The 13,714-nt window shown below is 53.5% G+C and overlaps 1 protein-coding gene across 1 annotated transcript; it reads left to right on the top strand.

Moving 5' to 3' along the window:
- The first annotated feature begins 3,019 nt into the window (after positions 1-3,019).
- Positions 3,020-10,031, top strand: LOC120542653 (kazal-type serine protease inhibitor domain-containing protein 1-like). Its single transcript, XM_039775254.1, has 4 exons — positions 3,020-3,491; positions 5,589-5,749; positions 5,834-5,981; positions 9,829-10,031. The coding sequence occupies exons 1-4, from the start codon at positions 3,020-3,022 to the stop codon at positions 9,969-9,971; spliced, it is 924 nt and encodes a 307-aa protein (XP_039631188.1). The 3' UTR covers positions 9,972-10,031.
- Positions 10,032-13,714: the final 3,683 nt, after the last annotated feature.

The following is a 13,714-nucleotide window of genomic DNA, read 5'->3' as shown; positions in this document are numbered from 1 at the left end:
CAGCGGGTCAGCACACCCTACCCCTCTATGTCCTCAGCTCTCGCCAGTTCAAGACCACCGCACAGTCCACTATGCCGTCCACAGCTGCGTTATGCTGCCCCCTACAGGACAGTTCCTCTTGCCTTCGAGACACGAGACAATAACAATAAGCGGGCAGACTGGAAATGGCACAATGCTAGAATATGATTAAAGACCCTCCTGCCATGTGACTGCCAAATCAACATACAAACAGCTGGCCCTAGACTGACTGTGGGGTGGGGTGGGGGGTGATTACTTTTTCACAGTGGCACATGAATTATATAAGCACCCCATTGTATTTCGTGCCCAGCATGAGGTGCTCTTGAGCTGAAAAAGTGCACCCGCAGGCCACACTATGCTGCCCCCTAAGAGCGCCGCTCCAGCAGATCTAATCGGGGGTCTCCCCTTCATTCATAAGGAGGGCATGGGCTTGTAGTTTCACTGGCGGCCACTGGGTGGCACTCTGGAATTTCAGCACTGGGTTTCTGCAGGGTTAACAGGGTTGGAGAAGAGGAGGGGCTGGCGCTGGGCGAGTGATGAAGCACAGACTGTACCCGCGTCTCTCAGGCCCCATTTACTGTTTGCTCTTCCTCCCTTTCTTTTAGTGGTTAGCTTGTCTTGGTCCAGAGTGGCCACTAGTGGGCGCCAGTTGATTTTCACAATGGTAGACGTTCACACCCGTTTACAGTCCCAGGATTTCCAGGCAAATCGTTTTGGAGGAGAAGTGAATGTGTGGTCAGGGGCTGGGGGCCGTGTCATGCCCACGATGGCCCATTATTCTCCAGGAAGTGAGTGCCTACTTGGCACACACCTCTTGAGCTGGCCCCAGTAGCGCAGTCTTGATAAATAAGTGGAAGATGGCACTCCATTATAGTCAACCAGTCATATGAATCAAAGAGAACACAAACACCCTGATGGGCACCAGTGGGGGGCAGCATGACACAAAAAAGGGAGGGGTTGGGGGGGACAGATGGCATGGACACCATAAAATTTCAAAAGCCCAGCAAGGCTCGCAAATCCAACCTCGTGCCCTGACAGAGAAGCTCATGAGGTCTGAAACTCGCAGATGATGGGCACAGAGACGATGGGCACAGCAATGACGGGGACAGCACCTCCTGCAAGGGCCGAGACGAGGGCCCCGGACTGACTCTGCTGGTGGCCTCTTCTTTCTTTGTCTTTATTTATTTAGCATTTACAGCTGACAATACCTGACACTGTGACATTAATGTGGCACCACAGTTTTGTCCTTAAATGTGTCCCCGGCCTCACTCTGCTGAGGGATCGCTTGCTGTTATTGTGTTGTGCTCCGAGTTCTGTGACATGAAGACAGGGACAAAGCAGAATGATGTGGGACTACAAGGCGGGAAAAACCCAAATCCCTGTAAAATAAAACCAAAAGCGGAAAACAAAGATGGCCTAAAGAGCCAAAACACAGAACAGCTGGAACATCGAAAGGCTGAGCAGAGAGCGAGACCACCGGCCACCAGGGGGGTCTCTGCTTTACCCTACAGGCTTCTGTGGTGCCAAAGTACAAACTGGCGAGCAGGCCAGGAAGAAGGTGCCCTGATGAAGAGCAGCTGCTGCTCCTCCTCTTCTGGTCTTGTCACAGGCCTGTTGCTGTCACCCTGCCACCTTCAGCAGTGTCACAGGTCACGGCACCACAAGAGACCCTGACCATCGACCCACCTGGACTGTCCAGCAGATGCCATTTTAACTTCAGCCATTTTAACTATCAAGGCAGCTGGAGCAGGCCCAGAAAGGGAGACCACCATAAATGTCTAAAATAAGCGAAGGCCCCTCTGTTAACCTCCGGATCATGCACTGGAGGCACAACAAAGAATATCCATAAATCAAAAATGTCCTGGAAGAGAAAAACACAAAAGAGCAAAAAAACCCAAACCCAAAGGGGGCAAACGGACCCTAAAATCATCAAAAACCAGGAAATCCCCCCAACAAGCGCAGCTCACAAACAAGTCCAACCGTCGCTGAGGGATCTCAACTCCTGAGCTGGCGCACTCGGTATAAGGAGCCAGGGGGCGGGCTCAGCAGGGAGGCCCCGCCTAAAAAGGAGACACAGCATCACTTGTGAGACCACCAGACAAGCAGATAAGGACAAAGATAAGAGTGGACCCCAGTGCCAACCCGAGATGACCTTCCAAAAGACCCTCGCTCACATTCCAAAAGAGACGACAAGGAGGAGCGGACCTCAAACCGGTCATTCCGAGCCCAAGTTGCCCATCTGAGGATCCACACACACGTGGTGAGACGTTTCATGGGTGGGCTGAATCTGGCACTGCTGTGACATTGGACGGCCCCCCTCAAGCCTCTGGTCATTGGCACCTAAGCAGCCCGTCGCCATCGTCTCTTTAAAAGGAGACCCGGTCGGGCGGATGGGCTGCCTTCTTGTAAATTTCTTCAGAGACCCCCATTTGGGCCAGCAGAGGCTCATCTTCCCTTCCAGGTCTGAAGCTCCCCCCCGACGCAATCAACAAGTGGGCTTTGCAGAGCCGTTGAGTAAACACAAAGTCCTCCTGGCAGGACGGTGAGGAATGTCTCGTCTTCCTCATACGCCGTCAAAGGCGCCACTGATGAGGAGATGCCCTGATGAAGAGCCTGTTGGTGCCTTGCAGAGGTCACGCGACCTCAGAACGAGTGGCATTTCTGGAGAGGCCCACTGTTTTTCACACAGAGTGCCAGCTTTGCAAAGCTGATGCCAAGAGAGGTGTGCCAGGCGGAGCCTGTGGGCAGAAGTGGAGGGAAGGGCCATCAGTCACACTGGCCAATGCTCAACTCCAATGTCTCTTTCTCCCTAAACCCGCACTGAGCCGACAGCACCAGGAGGTGGGACTGAGGGGCGGAGACAAAGGGGGCACCAAATCAGCGGCATATCTGGGCTTCAAAACCGAGAAGCTCTTTATCGTGGGCTGAATGCTCGTCTTCTGAACTGCAAGCCCCCAACCAGGAATCAGACTGCGGCACCAAAGCAGTCGGCTACAGGAGGATGGCATCACTGCTTGGGCCTCGGAGCTTGCTGGCACTCAGCCACATCGTCCTCTTCTTGGCACCTTCTCGATGTGCTCCAGGTTTCTACCATCGCGGCTGGCTGAGGCTCATGAAGGAGGGAAACCTCTGTGGACCCTGCAGGCCCGATCGGTGTCCCCCGACACCCCCTAGCTGCCCAGCGGGCACGGTGCTCGATGACTGCGGCTGCTGCGAAGAGTGCGCAAATGTGGAGGGGCAGATGTGCGACCCCGACGGCTCTCAGAAGTTCTACGGGCGCTGCGGGGAGGGCTTGGAGTGTCGGAGGAAGACCCCCACGCAGTCCGCTGAGCCCCAGTGTGTCTGCAGCTCAAGCCACGTGGTGTGCGGCTCCAACAACCGAACCTACCAGAATGAATGCCAGCTGCGGGAGGCCATCCACAGAGACGTCTCTGGTCTTCTTCATCTCCAGCGCCAGGGGCCATGTGCAACTGGTAAGGCTGACACAGGTGCAATCGTCTGGGGTTGGCGCACCGTGCTGTGAAATGGGCTGAGGGCAGTGCCAGCTAGGCAGATGGGTATCGTTAGGGAGACACCAATGGGCTTTTAAACGGGGATGCTAATGGCCACCATGTTTGCCGCGCACCTGCAGCACCCTTAGGCCCCGCCCCTCAGCACAGACTGGAAGAAATTAGCATAATTAATAGACAGAGAGAAAGGTAAAGGTGAGAAAAGAGCAAAGACACTGTCAGTAATAAAAAGAACTAAAGTAAAGAAGGAGCGAGGAGCGGGGATGGCGCGCCAGCTACACCACAGGGCACCGGCATAGCACCGTAAACAACACCATAAGTCTGCTGCCATTTTGTCTTGCGGTTGCTAGGGCAGCCTCCCACGTTGTTAGGGGCGTGTCCTCAGAGGTCATGACATAAAGCACTTCCTTATCCGAGTTTGCGGATCCAGAACCCAAGGCCTTTCCTGGTTGTGACTTACGCCTGTCATTTTGAGTCTCGTTTGGGTTTTGGGGATGGGATGGTTGACCTCTGACCTTTCAATGTTTCTCCTGGTCTGAATCCAAACATCCCTGTGAGAATCAAAGAGCAAATCCAGAAGGGAATGCCAGGGCAGGCCTGGGGGCATGAACACAGCTGTAGAGTCACCTGGCCACGCCCCCCTAGGGGGCTCAGCAGACGGGACAATGAGGTGACATAGACAAGGGCGATAAATGAAACAGCAGCACATTCCTTAATATGACACAGCAGTAGGCTGAGAAAAGGCCAAAGGGCACAAGACAACACTGGGGGTACCCCGGGTGCCAGTGCCCCCACCCCAGATGCCAACATGCACAAACACGAGGAGCCCAAATTCACCATACAAAAGAAACAATATGGCCAGCAGGGCAAACACGGATGGAACCACCAAGTCCACGAAAGAGTGGCGCACAGAAGACAACCTGCCCACCGAGGTGGGTTGTGGTGCAGACCCCCAGTGCAATCCTGCCCCCTAAGACTTGCCTCCCCAATAATAAAGTGGTCAGAGAAGTCAATGAGGAGTGCACCCCACCTTTCGGTTCCCATGCCAGGGCTGCCCATCTACCTTTGTGCCCGCAGTGTTCCTGGTGTTCACAGCAGTAAATAGACTCAAGAGTGCAGCCCGGTGGCACGGTGGGCACTGGGGTGCCCTGAGTTTAAATCTCGTGGTTGGGTGTTGCCTGTGAAGCGGCTGCCCGTTCTGCCCATGTCTCTGTGGACTTTGCTCAGGGGAGTCTGGCATGGCAGCCACATCCTCAAAGCTGGTCGCCGCTGTTTGGCCGATCAAAGGACGGTTTAAATGTAAGGAGGACCCCCAACGGCCGATCAGCCCCCCACTTGGCTCTGCAGTGTTTTCATGTTTTATTGTTGTGTTTGTGTCTTTGTTCAAGTCGTCCTTTGTCCTTTGTCAGTTCACTTCATGTGTGACTTTAATCGTAGTTTGTGGGCGGAGTCTGGGAAGGCGGGCCCACGCTGATGTCACTTCCCCCGTGCCCGCCCTCTCTTAGTTCTGGTCGTTTGGTGTTTTTTTCAGTTGGATTTTCTGCTTTGTTGATTGGTTGTGGTTTTCTTTCAGGGACCCCGATGACTGGGCTGTTTTTGGGGACTTTTTGCTTGTGACATTTCTGAGATGAAATTGTTTGCTTTCCTGGTAGATCCAATTCCAGGGCTGACCTCGTGGGCTCTCCTTTCACACCTTGAGACTGACGCCATTTCTGCCATTTTTGGAGTCTGGTCCAGTGGAAGCCAACAGGTGCTCTGGACGTCTGGGCAGAGCAGGTGGGATTCTCGCCTGCCCCCCAACTCGTTTTTGGCTCATTCTGCCTTTTGTGAAATTCCATTTCATGGCACACTTTAACATGCAAAGCACACTTGGGGTGCCACCCCCACTACCACCCAGACCATACAGTAGGTTAGTCTGAGGCCGGGCAGATCAGCTGGCTATCAGGGAGACGTCACAGGCCATGGGTCAAAGGCCACAATCAGCACTTAAGGGACACACTGGCACTTTCAATGGCAAGTCAGCTTGGTAGCGTCCTCGCATCTCCATTTTCCTCCACACAGCTCCTCAGATCTCTCGTCCACCCAGAGACCTCCAGATGCAGGCAGGAGGTGACGTCACGTTCGGCTGCGAGGTCACAGCCTACCCCGTGGCCCACCTGGACTGGAAGAGGAAGGGGAAAGAGACGTTCCTCCCTGGAGACGATGTGAACGTGTCCGTGCAGGTAGAAGATCAATGATCTTTCTCCATTCCTTCATCATTTGGGGGTCCGGCCTTAAGCCATTGACTTCCTGTGCCCTCCCTGCAGGTCCGTGGCGGTCCTCGGCGCCATGGGATTACCAGCTGGCTGCAGATCCACTCCGTCAAGAAGTCCGATGAAGGGGTCTACATCTGCTACACTCGAAATGCTTACGGTGAGAGCTTTGCTTCAGCAGAGCTGCAAGTCATCGATGGAGGTGAGGACGATGGCGTGGGATTCATTCTGGGGGCTGCTAAAGGAGGACCACAAACTAACCTGAAGTCAATGGGCTCGACTCCAGCTCAGGTGACTCTTACCTGGTCAGGGTGGCTGGTGTTAGGAGTTTGCAGTTTTGCACCCCAGCGGCTCCTTCTGTAGGTTAACAGTGCCAGCCTTATTGCTGTCATTAGTTTGGAGGCCCATGTCACAGTGCAGTCACATGGCACCACAGGCCCCTCTGCACTGCTCGGCCAGCATGGCAGCCACTTTGGCTGGTAAATTTTTTAAGCTTCCAGTTGTCCATCAGGGTGCCAGACTTTCACGGTCGACTGTGTGGTTGCCATCTTCATGGAGGACTTCATGCTGGTGGCTCCCTGGGGCACACAGGGTGGTGAGGGGCCAAAGTGGCAGGGTGGGTGAAACAGAATGAAAGCAGCCTTTGATACAAGGGTGACGGTCACCTGCTGTGTGAGCCTCAAGTCCCTTTAGAATGTAGCAGAACCTTAGTGGACCACTTAAGAAAAATCAGCTCAGTCCCAGGAAAAAAGTAGACATGGGCATCCTGCGAAATCCCCAAAGGTAATCAGGGGCACCTCTGGTGGTCTCTTAGCCTGGTCCTGAGGAATAAATGCTGTCAGTTATCTCAGGTGGCATCCCAAATGAATACGCAATCAAAAAGCAGTTGGCCTCGTACTTCTGACCAGCATCATATAGGGTGACCCCCCCATTCACTGGTCAGTTCAGCAGGAGGGCACCAAGCAGTCTGCCACCCTGCCCCTGAGTGGCGCTGCATCTCCAGCAGTTATGGAGCAGGGCAGGAATGCCAAAAAGGCCATTTGGGGGCTAAAGCAGTTCTGTCAGGAGGTCAGTGGTCTCCGAAACTGGGGGCGTTTCATCCTCTATGGGGGGCCATATCAGCATAAACACAGAAATCCTAAATGTTCAGGTGGGCCCGTGCGATTGGTGGGCTTACGATTCGCAGCTGTGCCTGTTTGCGGGTTTGTCTTCAATAATAAAATGGACTGCAAATCCCAGCAGCCCCGGGAGTATGGCATCATGGGGTGCCATCTGTAACAGTGACCCACCGGAGGTGGCAGGATGCCCATCGCTGGTGTCTTTTGTGTCAATGCTTCACTGCACAATCGGATTACAATCCCACCCTTCGGATTCCGGTTTCCTCCGGATTTGTGTTCTTGTCCTGAGCCCGTGGGTTCGTGTCATTTGGTCTCAGCTGGATGACATATGTGTCACAACAACTACAGCTCTTCACATATGGGGGCCGTTTAGGGGGGCCATCTGTGACGCTGGTGGGTTTATCGTTTTGTGCTTAGCGACTTGTTGCATTTCTTTTGTAACTGAAACCATTTTTGTCGTTTACCACCATAACACGTTTATTACAAGACATTCCATTGTGAAGAGTTACACTTGGCTGAAGACCCTCTGAGCTACGTGCAGCCCACGCCACCCCCCCACCCAACACGTGATTCGCTGGAGTGCTGATCTCGCGTTTCTCGCTACTTTTAGGTTTAGTGTAATAAACTTGGAATGTGCATGTGGGCCCAAGACGTATTTGTGGATTTTCACATTTGTGGGGGTCCTATGCCCCTAAACCCCACCAATCACAAAGAATTTTGTTCTACGAAACGCCAACGTTTTGATTGTTTTAAGTTCCACTTAATGACGTCTTTGTCAGAAATGAGAACGAGGAGGTCAGGCGCTGCATGGGCCCTCCGTCTGCAGGTGGCGCCCCCTGTGGCCGCACAGAAGAGGTAAGGTGGCCAATCGGGCGGGGGCACAGCACACACATGTGACGGACGCGTCACCCAAAAAGACACTAAACATCCTGGGATGTGTGCAGTTGATTGGGACGCTACTGCCGATGCTACTTGTGACGGACCACCACAGTTCTACTGGCTGCTGCTGTGACTTCCCACGTTACAAACCACATGACATAAATGTGCAATCTGATTGGCTGTCCTGGGGGCCTGGAGGTCTACAGCTTGACCATCTCACCATCTCAGAGTGTGTGTGTGACAGAAATCGGACCCTCTGCTTGATGCTTGTGTGTGTGTATCCGTGTTTGATGCCATTTGTCTGCTGTCCTATGTAAGAACTTCCTCCATGCCACAGTACCAGAGTAAGATTTCAGTGCTCGCCCAGTGCCAGGCGGTGGTGGGACCCCCTAATCAGCTGGCAGCATTTTGCATACTCTTTGAAATTCCACAGTTTAAAAGTCATATACGGAAACTCACAGGCTGCACTGGCTACGCTGCCCTCCAGATGGCACCACTGTCCATCACCGGTCACTACTGACCACACTCACACCACATCCTCGGGGGGCTCCTCTGAAAGGCTTGTCCCCTGATGTGGGCCCCTAATTGGCACCCAAGTCCCCTAGAGACCACTGCCTTTCCACCCTGCCAGCCTTGTGAACCCAGCAATGGATGCAGTGGGGTCTACAACACCAGCACGTGTTTCACTTTTGGGGGCTTGTCCCAGACCCCCAGCACAACCCATGTTCCTCCCCTTCGCTGGGTCACACACTTCGTTTCTCTTCGTCTTTTCTCTCACCAAGCAACACAAGTCGAGGGATTTGGGCAAAAGTATTCCAAACGACAGCCTGGCAACTCCCACCGTGCCAAGTACCCTGAGGCTTCACTCGGCCTGGGAGTTACTGGACGGCTTCACCCGCCTGCAGACCCTCTCAAGCCCCGTCGGGATGGACGGCTGCTGCCAGGCCTCTCCAGAGCTGTGGATTTGGGCCACCCAGGATGGTCACAGCACTGTCCCCAAGCCACTCCTGTCTTGTCTGAGGTCCAGGGTGTTCTGAGCAGCTCCTCATTCAGGTGGTCTCTGGACTTTGCTCTGGTCTGTCTGTGCCACCACCGTTTAACTGGGTTGGCGCAGGTGATCGGGGGCACCTGGTCTGCTCCCAAAGTGACGCTCACAAGTGACATCTCAATCTCAGCTTCATCACACCAGAGCTGAGGGTCGTCCATGTAAGCTTCTGTGTGTCTTGTGCTGAGAGGGGGCCTCTGGTGTCCTTCTGGAAGTTTCTGTCATCTCCTCACAGGTTCTCTGGAGTTTGAGGGCCTTTGCTTAGTCTGACCACCTCTAGGAAGGCTGTGGTTGTTCCAAAGTGTTTCTGTGTGAGAAGGCTGGAGACCACCGTCCCCTTGGGCCTCGTCAAAGTGGCAGCCCTCCCCTGGTCTCAGTTCTGCAGGCAATTCCTTGGACATCATGGCCTGGTCTCTGCTCACCTGTGGACCTTCTCTTGACTGAAGTGACCACAGGCAGATGCCCAACACCTCAACATTATCAGTAAAGTGGGACACTATGCAAAGGCTCGGACCACCCGTGTCGGTGTGAGATTCAGGTGTCCATCTTGAATGCATTTGTAAAAATTCCTTAACTCCTGCATTTGCTTTGGGGGGCGTCGAGTGTCCTTTGAGGAAGGAAAAAATAAACTGAAAGAATTTTACCTCAAGGTGGCAGCAAAACAAAATGTGACAAAAGTGATGGCAGCTGAAGACTTTGTGAAGGCGCAGTAGATCTTCACTCAAGGCCTCCAGAGGAGTTATGGGCACCGACTCTGAATTCAAGAACACTTCAAAGTGAGGACCTCAAGCAGTCTGCCAGCCGCAGGATGCCCATTGTCAGATTCATTTGTGAGCCCGCTTTGCCCACTCTGCCCTCACCTTGGCTGTCCTGCCTTAGACGGAGAGCCAGTGCCTTTCCTTCACCCGACAAACCCATGTGGACTCGTTGGCACAGATGCCAAGTGCAGTAACGCCTCCTGCTTGACATTCTCTTTATTTACTCAGTGATTTCTTACTCTCACGCAGGTCCTTCCCGTCCAGTGATGAAGACCATCATCAGCAGCAGGATCTCCAGCCTCCTCCAGATAGAAGACGACGAAGACTATGATGAAGATACAGAAGGGGGAGATGATGATGGCGACCCTGAGTCAGGGGTCGTGTCCCCCTAACTGTGAAGAAGCTGCAGGAATGAGGCTTCCTAGAATCGAACTATCCCCCCCCGCCCCTTAAACCCCGGAGGTCGCACCGAGATACCCTGGCAGAGTCCCAATGGCCCACCCTGAGCTTCTCCCCACCTCCATGTCCTCTTAGTGGTCCTCGTCGCTCGCGCCAGCTGTGCCAGTGCGGCCGTTCACCGGCAGATGGCGCCACAATCACGCGCTTCTTTTACAAAGGCAGGCGAGCGTCAGAGCGAATGGCGCAGTCCTGCCGCGCTCAACGCGACAAGAGCGAAGGTGACACGAAGTGACAGGCCTCAGTGTCCACACATTCGCTCCTGTACTTAACTTACTAGTCCAGTGCAGGGTCGTGTGCGAGGCCAAAACAAGACCGGTCGGGACGGGACGGGACGCCAGGTCAACGGAGGGCACACTCACACACGTACGCGGGGCCAGTCTGGGCCGGGTGGGAAGGGGCACCCAAAATAAATAAAGGGTGCGGAATCCCAGAATTAGGACCCAGCACGACCCAGGACCACCGGAGTCATGAAGTGCAGAGGCTAAGTGACCCCCTTCGAGGAGGACATCTTGACGTCTCGGCATGGCAGGTCCGGACTCTGTAAGGTGTGTGTGTGTGTGTGTGTGTGTGTGTGTGTCCTCGGGTGTTTTGTAAAGGACACTGCAATCTGTGACAGTAAACGGCAGCATATTACATAAAGACTGGTGGTCGCCTGATCTCTCCATATACCCCGTAAGAGGTGCGCGTGCCGCATGGCGTCCGAGCGGCTCCACAAAGCAGAAGAAAGCGACTTCAGCCTCACGGCGGCCTTCCCGGGGTGCCCCCCTAAGCAGGTCACCCGAGGGGTCTGTTCATCTGCGGTGTCCCGGACAGTTAAGACGGAGAGCGCAGAGCACAACGTCACGCGGTATCTTGTCATATAGTGAGTCCCTCGACGGCGAAGACCCCATGGGAATCCACACAGAGGACCAGCAAAGACAAATAAATCAGGGGGCCACTAATGGACCACCCCAAAAAAACCCGCCAGATTCCGGCGAACCAGTGAGACTGGTCAAGTGTGACGAAACGCGACCTGCGATGAGGCGAAGGGTGGTGGTCGGCTGCACTTCTACCTCACCGTTGTTATCAATACGCTGAATACCGTATTGGGGGACGAAAGGAGGGCACAAGCAAAGCCAAAGCCCTTTATAGCGCCTTAATGCCTCGGCCTTCCAGAATGTCCCCTCGCTGAAGAGCCAGCGCTCGGGCTCCGAAGCAATCGAGGGGCTCTGGAAGGCATCTTAGGGCAAACCGAGACAGAACAGGTCGGTCTAATCCGCCTGTGCTCCTGGTATGTCGATAGTGCCCCCATATGCCAGTCTACTGCCACCTGCGCCCGTCTCAGACGACAAAGAACGCGAGAAACTCCGAGTCCAGCGCTCGCATCGGTGAGCCGAACTGCGCGACAGCAAAGTGTCGCCCGGGAGAGGCCGGGGCTGTGTCGAGTAGTGCGCGACCCCTTGGAGTGAAACACGAAACGGTCAGGTGAGAGATGGGGGCGTGCAGTGCAATAAATAGAGAGTTGTGAAAGGCACTATATAGCACATACTGTACACAGTCAGGAAAGACACAGATAGAAGGGCGCTACATAGCACATGCGTGGATAGATTAAGAGATAGAAAGACACTATATATAATGAATAGCTACAGTATGAAAGGCACTATATAGCAGATAGATAGGCAAGAGAGACATAATAGGAAAGACAGACATGTATAATGGATAGCGACATATAAAGGCGCTATATAACAGAGCGGCTGCTGTGAAAGGCGCTATATAATAGATACATACTGCACATCTAAAGCTATGAAACGCATTATAGACTGCACTCTCAGAGCCTTTCCTGCCTGCTCCCGACTTCTTGCTCACTCTCACAGTTTAACTTGTGCCCGCTCGATGAGGACACTCAGACAGACCGGTTGAGGCGGTGACCTGTCCGGTGTGTCGCCCGGTGCGCCGTTTTTCTTCTCCTTTATTGGTTTCTTCTTAACGGAGGTGCCCGCCCGAGTGCCCTTCTCTGTGGATTTAATTTCATTTTTTTTCTTGTCGCCTGTCACGGCAGCGCGGGGCTGTGACGGATGAGTGCCTGGGGTGTCGGGGGGACTCCAAGCGGATTTGGCCGAGTATTGCGGGACGTGTCGTGTCCTCGTGGCGCACTAATTGAAAGTTAAGCGGCGGTGATGAATGGCGCTAATGTGGTGCTGGTCACCGACGGCTCACCGGCCATGCAGTCCCACTAATTGCGCTCAATTAAAGAGTTGAACAATCGGCGATTACGCGTTAATTGCTTTTCGTTTTAATTTCTATACGTTTAACACAAACCGACTCGCCCCGTTAATGCAGGCGGCTCGTTTTAATGAGTTTCTCTAACCTCAGGCATCGGTGCACAGGCGGCGATTCCGGCCGCTTTACTTTTATGATTCCTATTTATTATTTTCTTTCTTTCTTTCTTTCTTTCTTTCTTTCTTTCTTTCTTTTCACACACGTTTTAATATCCCGCTTTGCTTTGCGTTCCGCCGTCGAGTCCTCATTAGGCGATCAACTGGCATTTCCGCGGCGCCTCGGGGTGGCTTATTCTGCTCAGCACCAATTAATTCTAATTGAACCGAAGCCCGTTTCTCCTTCTCGCTCCCCTCCGTTTATGAGGGTCTGCTGACGCGATTTTGCTGGTTTTTTTTTTTTGGTTGTTGTTGTTGCAAATTTTAATTTCGTGCGTTTTCTTCATTTCTGTCTGTGAGCCGAGAGTGAAGCCCGGCGATTAATGAGATGAGAAATTAGCAGGAAAAATATTAACAGCCATTACCTGGTGGTCTCCAGAGCCGACTCGGGGGGCTCTGAGCAATCATACACAAAGTCGAGATGAGCTGGAAAGGAAGACGCAATTGGGGGGCCGGAGTCAGTTTGAGGGGCTTCTCCTTCCAGCATTGGCCGTCTCTCACACGTCCCAAAGATCAGCCCCTCCGACATTTGAGGTAAACTGGGGTCCCGACAGCCCCGGTGAAGTCGAGTCGATAAGGAAAGTCATCGAGTGTGTGACTGGCACCTCAATCACATGTTGATTGCGAGGGTGGGCTTTAGCCGCCTCACCACCCTCATATCAAGCCATCCCAGGAGCCAAAGCTGGTACACCGAGCTACCGCCTGCTGAGTGGCAGTCAAGTGCGGGACAAACTGACCACAACATCTCAGGGGTGGTCTACCGGCGTCCAGTGAGAACTTGAATGACCACCATCTGGACAATCCTTCCAACCATGGATGAAGACCCCACTAATTACTCTTCATTTCTACTCATGCCCATTAGGCCCTCTGTGTCTTCCTGTGGAGTTTGCCCACTCGGTGCCACTTTTGACCAGTAGATGGAGCCATGCTGCTTCAGTGGCACCAGGACTCTGACCTCGGAGGACGGTGGTCACTAGTGTTGGTCTGATTTGGTGACAGTCACCCTTAGTTACAGCTGTGGACAGGTGACCAAGCACCTGAGCCCTGCTGGCATTACGATGACACTTGTCTTCACATAAAATGTCACAGCAGCCAGTTGAAGTGACTTCAGTGACAGCCTTGTATCTTATATACCAGGGCATTAGCTACTGGGGGGCTCCATTGCCTGTCTTCCTTTGATTTGAACTGAGCCCCCATTCCCAGATAGTTTGTTACATCTGTGTCCCTAGAAGTCACCAGAGGGCCACTGCAGTATGAAGTTA

The sequence above is a fragment of the Polypterus senegalus genome, chromosome 13 (genome assembly GCF_016835505.1).
Source record: "Polypterus senegalus isolate Bchr_013 chromosome 13, ASM1683550v1, whole genome shotgun sequence".
Classification (NCBI taxonomy): Eukaryota; Metazoa; Chordata; class Cladistia; order Polypteriformes; family Polypteridae; genus Polypterus; species Polypterus senegalus.
This window is presented reverse-complemented; position numbering and strand designations above follow the sequence as displayed.

Bases quoted from the DNA above. Each gene is read 5' to 3' on its own strand.
- LOC120542653 (XM_039775254.1), top strand. From the start codon at position 3,020: ATGGCATCACTGCTTGGGCCTCGGAGCTTGCTGGCACTCAGCCACATC. The intron at 5,750-5,833 runs GTAGAAGATCAA...CCCTCCCTGCAG, and splicing joins ATGTGAACGTGTCCGTGCAG to GTCCGTGGCGGTCCTCGGCG. The intron at 5,982-9,828 runs GTGAGGACGATG...ACTCTCACGCAG, and splicing joins GCTGCAAGTCATCGATGGAG to GTCCTTCCCGTCCAGTGATG.